General features: G+C 36.3%; 1 protein-coding gene across 1 annotated transcript in view; it reads right to left on the bottom strand.

The window, feature by feature from the left end:
- Positions 1-4,963: 4,963 nt before the first annotated feature.
- The window catches only part of LOC131978137 (inactive N-acetylated-alpha-linked acidic dipeptidase-like protein 2), a 787,053-nt gene continuing 775,688 nt past the window's right edge, over positions 4,964-16,328 (bottom strand). The window contains exon 17 of the mRNA XM_059341659.1: positions 4,964-7,324. Coding sequence (XP_059197642.1) covers positions 7,078-7,324 — 247 coding nt within the window. The 3' untranslated portion in view covers positions 4,964-7,077. The remainder of the gene's footprint in view (positions 7,325-16,328) is intronic.

Below are 16,328 nucleotides of genomic sequence, written 5' to 3'. Positions count from 1 at the left end.
ACTGATGTGCTTGATTTGTATGCTAGCGCCAACTAGTTATAGTGAAAACTACATGTACATTGATCTGATTCTAATAGTGCATTACATCAATGGGAATCTAGAGCTTAATCAACTATTTTTGGTATACCATTCAACATTATACTTGTAAATTAAAGCATTTTTTTCTGATAAAAAGGCACATGATTTAAAGCAATGAACATTAATATTTTTTTATCCCTGAAAAGCTTTGAATTTCTAATGCAAGTCTGCCTATTTACAAACTGGACAATCAAATACAAATTAGCAATTTGCCTTACAAAATTTATGTATCAAATCTGCCTTGCAAGAGACTTTGAGACTAAAAATAAGTCATTTGAATGCATCATTGTAACTGTGGAAGCACTACATACTAGAATAAACAGATTATCTGGGCAAGGAAGGAAGCAGTTATAGATAATGCTGTTCGTGTCTTTCTATCCTAAATCGTTTCTCACAACATTTACAAAAATGTGTTCACTCTACAAAAATCATTTAATAAGAAATCACAAGCCCATCTCCATGCCCTCCCACCTTTCCATCATGCTAAAAAAGTCTGTCACATTCAAACATTACAAATAAGTTAAGGTATGATTTTTTCCCCCATATTATAAAATAGTGCTTTACTACGGAAGCTGATGGCAGCTGTGCTTGCAATGATTTTTTAAGTGAAATTATGTTTCTATTTCGAGAAAACAAGCTTCATTTCCTGTTATACAAGATTTGTTTCCCAAGATATTGAGATAACTGACCCTTCTTTTCCTTTTATCACTTATAATGTTTGTGTCCAATCAGTCAACAGTAAATTTATTGTAAGTTTATGTGTAACCTTTACTGGTTTTTCAAAAAAAAATACAAACAGTATATAGAAATTAGATTAAATGCATTATATTCCTATAGTTATATAACATGTAACTGTGTCTTTTTAAAAAAAAAAAAAAATTCACAATACCAATAGGGAAATGTATTTACTTTTTGATTTTGGGTTGCTGACAATAAATAATAATTCCTCACTCTGACTGATACATAAATCAACATCTTTACCTTTTTTCAGCAACCCCTAAAATCAGACATTTCCCTTTAAATTTTGGGGTCTTTTTCGTTGAAATTTTGTTGAAATTAAGAATGAATTATCCTGTTATCTTTAGATAACTAAACATGTTTTCTTGAGATAATGAGTTAATTATCTCTATCGGAAAGGAGAACAGCATTATTATTTTTTTAAACTGCAACCACGGCCGTTCTCAGCTCCCGTATGTTACTCACATCTTTTCACACACTAACACTGTTCTAGCAAACATCATGCCTAACTACAAAACCCCTGATGCCCCATTTACAACTACTGTTTATATAAATGTTGAATCACATGACCCTGTGGAGTTTGAAAGGATTACTCGAGCTGCTGATCTGTGGTTCTGCAGCTTGGGTTGGCTAGATTAAGCGACTTGGTTCGAGTTTGAGAACCATAAACCAACACCATTGCTCTTCCTTCCACTAACAATGTTTTTGGAACATCATTTCACAATATTAATTAGGTATTAAGCGGTAACAAAAAATGTATTGCTCAGGTCTCTTCGTGCTCGTGCAGGCTATTAAAGCCAGCACGTCAGCCTTAGACTCCTAAATCTCTCGTCATGAGCAGAGCAAACGGCTGCACAATGAGAGAGATGGCTGGATGGTGGCATTAATTAGGGAGAGAATGTGAGGAGAATAAAGAGATAGAGGAGGCAGACAGATAACACTGACTGTTGCCACTTAAAACATTAAGAGTTTGCAGAGAGCAGCGCAGGCGTTGAGAAAATGGGAGAGAATGACAAGTGGAGATAGACAGCAATTGTCAAACAGTGCATAATGGTTGTAAATGCATCCAGCTGGAATTACTGTGTGTTGTGGTGCCCATTCTGCTGTTTATCTTCACTTGTGTATGCTAAAGCATTGGAGTGTTTCACCTCATTTACTCTGTAAGATTGTTATGAATGCTACAGAGGACTGCTTTCTGAGTAGCCAACTATGGCAGCATTTAGTAGCTGTTTTCAAGTATTGGCTGACTCATATTAGAGTAGATTATTAAAAGCTTTTTCTCCCTCAGATTACAGACTTTTAGCATGTTTGTCAGAACATCCTACTTTTGACCCTTTGATGCACAACATGGGTCTAAAGTGACCCGATATGTAAGAGTTTTTATGTTATCTTTGCAATAAATTATTTTCATCATTCAGTATTCCAGGTTTCCCTCAATTAGTTTGTTTTTGATCATCATGCATCCTAATTTTATGTTTTCCTTTATAAATTTTTTAACAAAACCTGTTTGTGTCGCTACTCTTCTTGTGCACAACATGGGTGAAAAATGACCCATATCCATTTTTTATCTAAGTAGCTTGTTAAGCTAACTACTTAGCTAACTTCTTGGCTAAGTAGCTTGCAAAGCTTACTACTTAGCTAATTTCTTGGCTAAGTATTTAGCTAAGTAGCTTGCTAAGCTAAATACTTAGCTAACTTCTTGGCTAAGTATTTAGCTAAGTAGCTTTCTAAACTCCCTACTTAGCTAACTTCTTGGCTAAGAAGCTTTCTAAGCTTACTACTTAGATAACCTCTTAGCTAAGTATTTAGCTAAGTAACTGATAAGCTAACTACTTAGCTAACTTCTTGGCTAAGTAGCTTTCTAAGCTAACTACTTAGCTAACTTCTTGGCTAAGTATTTAGCTAAATAGATGATAAGCTAACTACTTAGCTAACTTCTTGTCTAAGTAGTTAGCTTAGCAAGCTACTTAGCCAAAAGAGTGAGCTATGTCATAATACAAAAACTTTTTTCTTCATAAAGTATGAGAGGCAAAATGGATATAATGATCTGTTGTTACCAAAAACAAGATATTTAAAGAATACTTGGAATATTCAATCATAAAATACGTTGATATCAAAATATAGAGCACAGAAACACACAGCAAGCAATAAATAACATGGAAATGAATGCGGATCATTTTTGACCCATGTTGTGCATTAGAAGGGGGGTCAATATGTTGTGCATCAAAGGGTTAACCTTTCATTTCCCTCCATTATCTCCCATATTTAGTTATAAATCTCCGTAACTGCCATATCCCCCATCGTCCTGCTGCACTATTGTCAGAAATAATGCACTGAATTTGTAGTCCGTGGTGTCAGAAGTACTCAGATATCTTGAAAGTACTAATACCACATAGTGAAAATACGCCACTATGAGCAGTGGTAGATGTAACTAAGTACATTTTCAAATACTGTAAGCCTACTAACTAAAATCAGTGTTTAATGTTTTTTTTTATTTTACAGTATAAAAAAAACATACTGTAAATAAAAATACAGTAGTTCTACTGTAAAAAAAACAACAACAGAAAGTTACTTGTTAATTGCTGCCAATAAGTTCCTGTAAAAATCACAGTAAATTCTTTACAGTGTACATATTCTGAAGCCAAGGTACTGCCCCAATGACAAGCTGTTGTACACCATAACGTACAAATTCAGCACATTATTTCTGAGAGTGCCTCCTACAAAGGACACGGAGCCACCAACTGCTCTTTATCACCTGGCAATGAGGAGTTGTACCAGTTTTACCAGCAGGAGCAGCTACTGTGAGCAACAAAGGACATTCTCCCCCACCAGCTCTCCACCTGCTAACACCACCAGGCTGATGTTTGTGCTGTAGGGGCTCCGGGCCAAGCCAGAGGCATTGGTAACCAGATATATAACCCAGCTCTCTGCAGTGATGACTGAGTGTTTTATATGTCTGTGCTGCTTGGACACTCTAATTGCAATCAGCTGTAAATACACAAAACTTAAACAGTTATTTGGACTTTTAAGAAGCTGTTTGTTCACTACATTGCAGGATGGAAAAGACAAATTTTAGTCTGTATTGCTTAAAGTATGAGATTCCTTCCATAACTGTGTTCTGATGTTTTAAATGTGAGTTATTGCTCTTTATATAAGCGACAGGCCATAAGATGCTATGGCTTACAGTGTTTTTTAGAACAGCCAAAGGGTGTTGACGGTAGGCTGATAATAAGATGGCTTATTGCTGAAAAAGGCCTTTAGAGATTACTGGGTATTGCAATTTTACAGTTGTTAGATAAAACAATTGTATAATAAATCCATTGTAAAGATTTGGGAAACACAACTTGGGCAAAATAATAACTATTAAGGTACATTATTATTATTCCCTTTGAGTGATGGATGTCTTTCTTTTTCTTATTGTAAAGTTTTATTTCCAATGCAACAGAATATTTGATTTCTAAAACTTGTTCTTTTTGAGTGTCTGATATGTCCCCAAGTTAAAGGGGTCATTTTGGTGGTTCATAAAACACAATTTAGTTAAAAAGAAAAAGAAAATGACAGAGAGAAAGCTAATATACAGCATTAGGCTGTTAAAATATATGTCATAATGAATCACCATTATCGGCATTATTAAATAAATGTGATAATTTGAAGGCACAACAATTGCCCAATTTAAGGTGTCTTCTGGTATAAACCACGGCCTTATTTGGTCTTCTATGCCAATACAGATACAGATAATGACGTCTCTGTACACCTCTCTTAGGATGCTGATTATACAGATAAACAGTGTTTTTTGCGTCGTTGTGCTTCCCATATCTCTACAGTGTCATTGGAGAGTGCAAAGTAAGCATAACCCATTAGCCAGAATGGCTTCAATTACAAGAATAAGACCCTAATAAGGCTATAAAATATCAAAACTTCCCTTTATGGGCCCAAACAAACAATAGGAGCAAACCTGAACAAACGGTACTTTTTTTCAGCTTACACCGTGTGTATATAAGGATGGACGACGTGTCAGCTGCCTGAAAGTGAAGCTAAAACATCTGCTCTGTTGAGTTTTTACGTTCCTTATTGGAAATTGCTTATACTTCTTTGACTTTTTCCCCCCATTGTTCTGTTGCTGTTTTTTTTTTTTTATCTTTGTCTGGTCCTTCCTTTTTCGATTCTTGTTATTTTTTTATTGCCCTATATTTTCAAAAACTGCTTATGGACAAGTGTTGCGAATTAGCACGCACTAAAACACTTAAACAATCCATCTGGTCTGTCTAATGTAATTGCTATGTCCATATCAAATAACACTAAATAAAATAAAATAAATCTTGATCACACCCTGGTGGCGAGCTGCAGTTAAGGCCAGAAATCCTGCCCCCTCCATGTTAGCAGATGCGACAAAGCTAAAAAAAAAAAGGGCATGTCAAAGATGTTTTCTGTCATTTAGGTAGTTTTTATCATGCTGATGTTTATCAGCAAGTAAGTATATAAGTATGTAAGTATTTTAATTCTGATAAGTAGGGGCGGGACCTCGATACTGTAGCTCCACTGCCCAATCCCTACACTGAAAAAAAGAGATTTTTTGGCCCTGTAATTATTATCTCAATCATCTATATAAATTCTACAAAGAAATACAAATTCAGTGCTTTTACTTTGAAATAGCAGTTTTTCATGTAGTGCATTACTTAGTGAGTGTTTGTTATTATGTGTCCTCAGTTTTGTATGTAAATTGAATAATTTGTTCCAAGTAATATTCACTAAACCAGTTTATTGACTGAATTAGTTAATATTTCCAAGTAAAATGTAATTGAGGGACATCAGTGAATCTGCAATTTACTTGTGTATTTTTATTTTTTTTTAATTGAAAAGTGGTTCTATTAGATAGATATTACTTAGAAACAGCCTGAGTAAAGATTACAAACACTTTCTGCGTGGAAAAAATTTCCTAGCTTTTTTTAAGTAAATGTCACTCCAATTTTTTTCAGTGTACAGTGCAGACGGGATATTTTGACTATATTTTTATGCAGTGGAATAAAGAGAAGACACGTCATCCATCTTCATGTACAATCTATGGCTTACCACTATCTCCCAGCGTCTGCAACTGTGTTAACACATGCAAACAATTTTTTTCCCCGAACATGGCTACACCTATACAAATATTTTCCTTACATATTTAAATCAAGTCTATCTAATTTTAAGTGTCTGAATTGGTGCTTTAGTTCTCCTGTGCTGGGATTTGTTAGGATAAAAGTCTTTCAGACAATAAAACAAGTGGCTGGTGAAGGACAAGACATTTTTTTTCATTTAAATTAATAGTATAGTGCAATTTAAACAACCCCATTGTGTCAATATTATTTGCATATCTAAGAGCCAGTGTGCAACAAGTTAGTTTAAATACATTCATAAATCAGAAAATATTTTTTCTTATACAACCCTTGATAAGAAACTCATTCGAAACCACTTCTGACTAGATTGTGGACTGCATATTTTTGTAATTAGTTCAATATTGGGAATAAATGACACTATGGGGTCTGAAACTCTTGTCTGTTGAGCGCTGTCAATACTCATTTAATGTGTGCATTCTCAATTTTTCCAGGACTGTTCTATTATGAGTGAGATTGGAGTTTTAGAAGACGCTCAATTGATTTTTCATATTTTCAATGCATTTTAAACTTAATCCTCTGGGGTCTATGATCAGATAATGTGGCTTTTTTCAAAGCGCAGTAACAAGATATGATTGTTTTAATTTGATAGTGCAAAAATATTTATTATAACATAAGTGTAAAAGTAGCATGGGACGAGAATGGCGTGGCATTTTGTAAAAATTGAAAAAAGGGGTCTAATCATCTAACACTCCTCCTATGGATAAACATGGTTTCATGGTAATTTTTTGTTTATAGTTTTATTATATTTGAATTTTACCTTTATATGTTCATATTTGCTACCTATGTTTACATTTTTCAGGTCTGAAACAGTTCATTGAGCATTTTAGTTTTTTATTGTCCTAAATAGTATCATTTTATTTCAGATTTCATGATTTTTGTGCATTTTTGGGGCTCAATATGTTAATAAAGTGGGTTAAAGTGAAAAATAATAGTCAGATCATGCTGAAGTTTTGCTGAGAAAATACCAAATACCAAACCAAATAGTAAATATTATGTGGTGTATAAAGGGCAAATAGGCTCAGACCCCAGAGGGTTAATTGACTTGATCAGCGGCAGTTTTGCTCGAATGCCTCCAAGTTCTCTGGTGGCTCTGTGTTAGCCGAGATCATTTTGTGTCATTTGGGTAATTTTCAAACAAGTCCAAGCCAAAAGACACCAGCCTCTCAGCCGAGCGGATGGCCCTCAGGATGAGAGACAGAGACTGGTTCATGGTGCTGTGGCAATATACTTCCTTTTCTGCAGAGTTGCGTTTCACTGCTTTGCTGGTCACATTGCAATGCAGGACGGCTTCCTGTGAGAACCTGAGGATGGAAAACTGAGGAGTCTTCCCCGGAAGGCTGTATAACAGGTTCCTATAGAGAGAGAGAGTGGAGTGTGTCAATGAATAACTTAGTTCATACAAGCAGAATATGACATCCACCCCCCTCCACGCCCCCATCAACCTCCTGTCCACGCAAGCAATGAAAGCTACACTGAAAAAAGTGAAACATGCAGTTTTTAATTCAATTTAAATGAGCCATTTAAAAGAGGATAAAATTATTGACTTGATGGTAAAACTCATTATTTTTGCTTTTAGAGACATCAAGTTTGATTTATACTGAACTAAATAAACGTCCTAAGGACCCAAAATAAAGTTTTTGATTTCTCTCAAGTTTTAATAAATACATTTAATGTAATCTGTTGGCCAAGTGTCTTTTTTTATAGAGTTTATAATGTGGGAAACAAAAATGTGTTAAGTCAAATAAAATGTGAAAAATATAGTTATTGTATATGGTATATGTAAATAAATGAAATGGTGTCAATGCAAACATTAATTAAGTTAGAAGTGAATATATTAGGTTGGTTCAATTTAAATGTATTAGTGTGGTTCAATAACTAAAATGTTAAGAAAATAATTTGGATCAAGGTAAAGAATTAAGGTTGAGTCAAGTGCAGTATTATTGTTTACATCAACATAAAATAATCAGGTCATAAGAAGTTACTCAATTTAGATTCTATGAAGTCAAATATTTTAGATGTGATATCTGGACATCATTTTTTTTTTACTTTGAGCAAGGTTATACTTTCTTCATTGTACCTAATAAGTTTTATATTATTATCATCATTATTGTCATCATCTTTGTCTTCCTGTCATAATGTTGTACCCACCGGCATGCACACACATACTGCAGAGCACATACATAAACACAGAGAAGCCTTTGGGGGTAGCACACTAGTCATTTGTAGGTCAGAATGGCAAAGACTGCAGAGTGTTGCTACCCTCTGGGCTCAAGTACATTGATTTCTCTTAAAGTGGCTGAACAGACAGTCTTAGAGAGTAAATGGAGTGATTCTTCATCTGTTAAGACACAGGAACACTGACCTTCAGCACACAATTTAGACTCAAAGTCAGAGCGCTTGGAGGATTCTGTATCTACTCTTATGTGACACCAGTGAAACTGCTCCTGTGAGTTAAAGCTGGAGTAGATTGTTGTTTTCATTGGAACAAATAATTTGATAATTATTTTTTAGCATATTGTAATTCAAGATTTCCCCTAATCTTCAATCCATATTCTAATGTTTCAATCCATATTCTCAGACTTTCAATCCATATTCTCAGACTTTCAATCCATATTTGTGTGTTTTAATCCATATTCTCAGACTTTCAATCCATATTCTCAGACTTCCAATCCATATTTGTATGTTTTAATCCATATTCTGAGGTTTCAATCCATATTCTCAGACTTTCAATCCATATTTTCAGGTCTCAATCCATGTTTTCAGGTTTCAATACATATTCTGAGGTCTCAATCCATATTCTCAGACTTTCAATACATATTCTTATCTTTCAATCCATATTCTCAGACTTTCAAACCATATTTTCAGTCTTCAATCCATATTCTCAGGTTTCAATCCATATTCTCAGGTTTGGTTTTAATCCATATTCTCAGACTTCCAATCCATATTCTCAAGTTTCAATCCATATTCTAAGGTTCCAAACCATATTCTCAGACCTACAATCCATAATATAAATTCATATTTATGCTGAGGCTTGAATCACAGTCGCTTTCCAGGCCCACAAGTTTGCTAAGAAAACAGTAGAGTAACTCTCATAGAATCAGCACCATATAACTGAAATGAATGACTTGTATCTTACAGGTTACTGGATGAAGCGTGTGCCCCTGCTGAGGTCTTTCCAGAAGGACTGGGGTGTTTAGGTTATTGTGTTGACCACAGTGGCCATGGACATAATTAATCAAATAAAGTGATAAAAAAAATACCTTTGTTGCTAAATTCAAGCTCACTTATACTCACCACAATGTCCATGTTTGCTTACTCTGCATGTTCTGGTTTTGATTTTACTTCAACATACTGCAGCTCGTGATTGTAATGCTTTGTGGCAGCCAGCTCTCATAACTTAGATATTTGGCCGGCACATGAACACATAAGTCAGCAGCAGACTTTCAAATGAGTCTGCAGTTTCAGCTGCATTACCATACAATGATAAAATGCCTTTTCCAAAAATAAAACAACATATGTTGATATAAAACAGAATCTATCAGCTGTAATGGACTGCCTATCTCAAGTCAATTTCCACTCTCTGGGACTGGGGCCTTAAAGACACAGGCGCTGTTTAAGACAGAGGGTAAATACATGTATATCAGACAGAGAGTAAAATAATGTGTTTTGAAGATTAAAGCATGAACTAGTAGAAGGGTCAGTGACAAATAAGGATTGGCAAGATGTCAAATGGTGTAACCACAAAAGAATGATAAATATAAAATACTTTAACCACCTCGTGTATTTAAGCAGACTTACATACATATCATTACTTCATTTTAAAAAACATATCTGAGCATTTCTACATTTACACATTTCATCAATATTGAGCAGAACATATTCTTAAAACAACCATATTTTTTTCTAAAGTTTTGACAAATTATGTAAAATTTGTTATATACGATAATGTTGCAATGTAAACATGGATTGTATTTTTTTCTCATTTCAGTTCAAGAGTGTGAACCTGAAAATGTATGATGTATGATATGTTCTCTTCAAGTACAACAATACTATCTGGCTCTTAGTGGTCGACCGAAACGTTTTTTTTTAAGGCGGATAACGATACCGATTATTTTGACATCAGTCTTAACCGATCCCTGATATGTGCTGCCGATTTTTTTGGGCCGATTCTTGAAGCCGGTATTGCCTTTTCTCCCTCCATTTACATGATAAAAATGACACAATGATAACAATTGTTACACAAGTCTCAATTTAAACAAATAAAGAAACATTTATTAACAAATCAAAACGTATTAACAGTTGGATAGCAAACAATGTGTATGTTGTTCTAAGCCTGGAGGTGGTGGCGCCTCAGATGATTCACATATTTGATGTGTTTTTCTTTTTTCCGGTATCAGCAGCAGCTCACGAGAGAATGGCAGATGTTGCACCGAGCCTTGCCTGGTGTTGGCTCAGTGAAATGGGCTAAATGATCGGCAAACGCACGCACATATCAGCCGATGCCGATACAAGTAAAAAACGCAAATATTGGCTGATATATCGGCCGGCAAGGAGCTCAGACATCCGGAGGGAGCTCGGAGTAGAGCCGCTGCTCCTTCGCGTCAAAAGGAGGGGGCAGGAGTGCTTACCATGCTGCCCCCGCGACCCGGCCCCGGATAAGCGGAGGAAAATGGATGGAATGGATGGACTTAAAACATGTATTATTTGTGCTTCACTGTGGTGCATTTATATTTGGATGCATCGCTGCTGTATAAAAGACTCAACAGGAAAATGTTATTTCTGTAACAAGGAGCAGGAGGTGGTGTCTCTGTGCTGTCGGTCAGTATTGTCTTCACGTCCTCTACAAAGCTGTATCCCAATGTGCCAAAGAACAAATAAATCTTGGGGATGGTTTTGTTTTGTTCAGAGAAACAAGTCAATATAAAAGTAACATATTGCCCACTGGTTATTGGCAGGTGAGATACAAAGCCAAGTGTTTTTTACATTAAGACCATCATCCATCCGTTGTCTGTACCTGCTCATCTTGTTTATGGTCTCTGGCTGGAATTATCTGAGCACACATGGGCAAGAGAATAGATACGTCCTCGTCAGGTCACCAGTTTGCATAACAACGTCTTTCAGACAGAGAACCTGAAACATTGTTGGTTCATCTATCTGTTTCAAACATGCATAAATATATGACTCTAATAAAACACAACGGGGACTAATATTTTAGCTGCAATGCTCATACTTTCTTTGCAATCTGGTGGGTGAGAGAGTGGTTGACTACCCAGATATGTATATTTTATTATGATAGCACAATATGGGCCTGATGTATTGCAAACAAAACAAAGCCAGACATGACTAGGTTACAGGAAGCATGCATTGCAATCTATAAAAAACTAATTCTAACACCACACGACCGCTGTTGTGTTATAAGATGTTACATTACGTGGTGTCACGTAAACTAACATCACGTGATAATGGAACAAAACCAAATCGTAACCTTTGACCGTGAAAGGTGAATCTAATGCAGGAGTGCCTTAAACCTGCATTTTTTCCAATGGCCAGCAGGGGGCGACACCACTGGTTGCAAAAAGAACTTATCATTGGATTTATTACCTCAGTGAACATTGTCATAATGAGATTATGGTCTTAAGTACTAGTTTCAAGTCTTCTTCAGTAGGGCATATGTTGTCATTTTGTGAATTATGGTTTAATTTAAAGTAAATCAGAGCTCATAGCAGGGTATGCCTTAGGTTATGCTTTGTGTTTTAGAACACAGGACAGTAATAGTTTTGACCCTTTCATAGTTGGTTTTCAGTTTATCAAAGTTACCTGAAACCTCATGAGGAGTTAAAAACGTCTTGTTCTTGTGTGCCAAAGTCAAAGTTGACCTATTTTAACTTTAGTACGCTATGCAAGTGAAGTTATGTAAGAAATTAAACTCAAACCATTATCTCGGTACTGGGGCAATATTTGATTATGTTAAAAAGGTACCATATTCTTTAAAATGCAACTCATATTTTCACTTTCATTACACATGGTATTTTGTTGGAAGGTTGCCAAGGATACAGAAGAAAAAAGGCTCAAAAAAGAAAACAAAGGGGGAGTTACGTGATGACAAAAGTGCTTCTGGACCAATGTAATCTTGTCTGAACCGTCCCCCAACCAGCAGACTGTCGACCTCCGTCTGTCTGTAAATATCCAGTTATGAAAGAGGTCCTTTTGAAACACCTCAGAGTGTACATAAAGACATCTGCTATCGATTGGTGTGGCCCTCTGCAGCCTGACATCCACTCTTAATAGAGGCTGCCTCCTGCTCTGCAACACAACAAATTGGGTTTAAACTATGTTTACTGCCCCAGGTGTCACTCACACTGGAGCAGCTGCATCCATCCAACAAGTTCAGCAGCATGGTGTGTCTGTGTGTTCTGGTGCCTCTTTGTAAGAACCAATTTAAGGTTTCAGCTTCAAAGTGAGAACACTTTCAGCTTATTCTCTCTCTTTTGCAACAGGAAATGTAAAGAGCAGAACTTGACTGTATTTGATGGTTACATTGGACATTTTGTATATTTGGACATCTTTTATTTTAATACATTATGTCTGGAAACACATAACTGGGATTGAAGTTGGTGAAAGTTGCAGCTTTCAGATCTGCAAACCTAGGGTTCCGAGTAGACCCCTCATTGGTCCTCTTGACCCTGCGACCCGTCCCAAGGCCCATACAGATTCAGATGCACAGTTTACATATTGGGTCTGTTTATATTACCACAGTTACAGGGTCGGTTTAAAATTATATGTAATACCTGAGTGGATCAGGAAACCTGGCCTTGATCAGGCAGTGCTGATTACGACGGAAGTTGTATGTGTGTGTGTGTGTGTGTGTGTGTGTGTGTTTGTGTGTTCTTGTACTTCCTACATAGTGAGGACCAGAACACGTTTTTAACCAACAGAGTGAGGACATTTTTGCAAAGTGAGGACATTTCGACCAGCCCTCGCTTCCTTTAAGGCTTTTTTGAGATTTCAGACTTTGTTTTAAGGGTTAAAGGTTACATGATAATGATAATTAACTGAAACTGTATTGTGTGGTTACAAAACTAACTAAAATTATAGTGAAAATGTCCTTCATTTTCATCTTTGTCAACTTTTTACATACATAATGAAGATGGATAAGACAAAGGAAATAAAGGCAAAATTTACTGTGACCTCCTTTAATCTCCCACCCAACAAATACCCCATTACAAAAAACTAAAACTAATAAAAACTCAACTAAAACTAAAGCATTTAAAATAAATAAAGACTAAACTAAAACTAGCAAACTCACTCTAAAAACTCATTAAAACTAACTAAATTTGAAAACTGATGAAAAATCCAAAACTATTATAACCTTGCTAGGGAATTCACTATTACAATGAGGGCCCTCACAAAGATAGAAGTACAAGAATGTGTGTGTGTGTGTGTGTGTGTGTGTGTGTGTGCGTGTGTACAAAGCTGATTCTGAAAAAGGCAAGTTTGTCTGTCACTGTGACAGAAAGTGGACTTTTTAGCTGAAATAAATCATGGATTAGCCGTGCTGTTTCAATCAGCAAGAGAGGAATAACAGAAAACCTGGATGAATTTTACCAACTTTCTTGGCAAGGAAGAGGATAATGTTTGTCACTGCCAGGCACAGGAGAGAAGGCTACTAATGTTACATTAGGTAAAACACTAAATATTTTTTGACAGCTTCATGCAAATTATACAAAGGTCAAAGGTCAATGCTTTCATAGCAGTCAGGATGAAGGAAAGGGGCTGGTCAATGGGGGTTTCTTTACAGAAGGAAAGCAATGGTATAATAAAAATAAAAAGTACTTTCAGTAATTTAAAAAATACCTGAATCAGCTCTGCCTCCCTGTATTTTTCCACTCAGCCCGCCTCCTCCTCACTCTTGCTGTCAACCTCTCCCCCCTCATCAGCCTATCAACCCTTCACCTGTTCACCCAGCTGCCACAAAACACTAATCAGGCCACCATAAAGAATCCTGCCTGACACACACTCATTGGCAGATTGTTTTCTGCTATTTGCGCTTCATCTTCAACTGATTTCCTGTTGCTGGCCCTGCCTGCCTCTGATCGACCCGTCTCGCCTTATTCACGGTAAACTCCCCAAATAATATTTATAGAATTTATAAACCAGTTATTAGCAGCATTTACAGCTGTTCTAAACTGTTGATTACATTATTGGCCATGTAATGTTACCTTTGATTGTAGCCTTTTTGAATAACACTGCAAACAGGAACATATACCCACATATAACATTTGAGTCATTTTATGAAATTACTTATGATCAAAAACTGGTTGAAAACTTTTCTAACACAGTCAAACATCAAGCCCACTTTCCCAGTTGCGGTTCAGGCAGGACACTGATGTCACACCCCCAACCCCAAGCCTGAAAACCTCTTCCTACCAACCATCCAAAGCTCCTCTACTAATGGTGTAAACACCAACTCTCCCACAATGCTCAGAGTAGTCCTGGTAGCTTAGCTGACTGAGCTGATTCTTCCAGTTAGCAGCAGATAGCTTTACTTCAGTAAAACCTTCTGTCCATCAGGAAACTGTAAAGTATAAGTTGAGCAGCCTACTTAGAAGGATAATCAGAAAATATTTCTCCATAAAATATGATCCAGTTTAAAATCAAGGACATACTGTATAGCTGATGGTGTGTTAATTCTGTAAAGCCATTTCTCCAGAGAACTACTTGTGCTGCAGGAATCAAATAAATTACCTAATAATAATATCAATTAACCATTTATTAATGATGGTAATTCTAGTAATTGTAACACATTATTAAATGATCTCATCATTAAATATATATAATATAAATTGTATGATTGATCAAAATAATATACATATTTTGTGATGTACGGTGCAGTAAAGTATTCTGTAGTGGAGTATTGATTCTTAGGTTGAGCAAGTCTTCAGTAGTTCAGCCTTTTAGTTGTATAACTCTGGATGAAAATGAAGTTGAAACCCCCCCTCAGGGCACCCAGCAGGACCCCCCACTGACCCTGCTGGTGACCAACAGTAGTTATTATCCTGGATCTCATTGCAATGTCAGCAGCAGCTGCATCTTTGAATTGAAATATTTACAACTCCACCACAAACAGACTTTCCAAACACACTTCACAACAGTGGATGGGCTTCTACAGAAAGCATTTTAAGGCTCAGTTTGCAATTGAATGCGAGGTAACTTACACAAGTATGATGCACATAACCACAAAAATACAAATCATAGGCAACATTAAGAATATGTTACTACACTGCTGTACACCAAAATCATCATAATTCTGTGTTTATGCCGCTTCAAAATGTACTTTATTTTTTTATTTTTTGCCTAAGATACTACATGATCTGTCAAGGAAAACATTTGAAAAACTGTTCAGCGCTCTGAGTCTAATTGTCTTAGTTCTGTGAGTGAATGGTAACTTCCTTTATAAATGAGTGCTATTAAGCCTTAATGCTTTCCGAGCATGATGGAGCAGCTAATTTTAGCTTGGATGCTAATGGCAGTCTAGGACAATTAACATGTCTATTACTGCCATAAACTGTGAATAACACTGAACAGCAGAAGCCATTTATTCTGTTAGAATCTAGTTGGAAAGTAGACAGCTAAAGAGCTGTGGGGGTGGGGGTAGGGAGGTTTAGAGTATGTAAAAGACACTGTGGGAATGCTAAAATCAAACAGAACACTGGTGTAACAAATATGAGCTAGAAATATAGTCGCTGAGAAAAAGTCTCCACTATCAGTCAAGGTCAGCTGTCCTCGGACTAAATGTGATTTGATATGATTTATTGTGTTTATTCTTCAGCTGGACAGTTTGACTAAAATAACTTCACCAACTAATCTGGAGCTCTCACTTTCTTGTACGTGCACTGTGCAGAGCCAATGAATTACTGCTGCTCTGCCCCGAAAAGCTGCTTCTTGGAGAAAATTCAGACACTGTTGTGTGTAAATTATTCCCCTTTCCCTTTTTTTGTCAGAAGGAATAAATATGTGTTCACTGTGAAGCTGTGAAGTTTTATGTTACATTATTGCTGTTCTGCTCCATATGTAGAACAAGTTGAAAAAGAAGTGGATGCACCCAATGCAAGATAGATGGCTGATGGGGGATTTAAATCATGACTGCCACATTATAGGACTCCATGTGATTTAGGAACTGTGTGGAAATTATTAGGGCGGGAAGAGGGGGTTGAAAAAGGGGAGGGTTATGTATTTTTCCTTTTTGCTGAGTCTAAATTTGTACGTCTTTAGAATTATTACCATAGTCATGGCCGTTGTACATTTTTTCACTTCCCTTTTTCTTCGCAAGTAATTGGAACTTGGACGAGAGAATGT

Source organism: Centropristis striata, chromosome 9 (assembly GCF_030273125.1).
Source record: "Centropristis striata isolate RG_2023a ecotype Rhode Island chromosome 9, C.striata_1.0, whole genome shotgun sequence".
NCBI classification, from domain to species: Eukaryota; Metazoa; Chordata; class Actinopteri; order Perciformes; family Serranidae; genus Centropristis; species Centropristis striata.
Note: the sequence above shows the minus strand (reverse complement) of the source record. Positions and strands in the feature narration are given on the sequence as shown.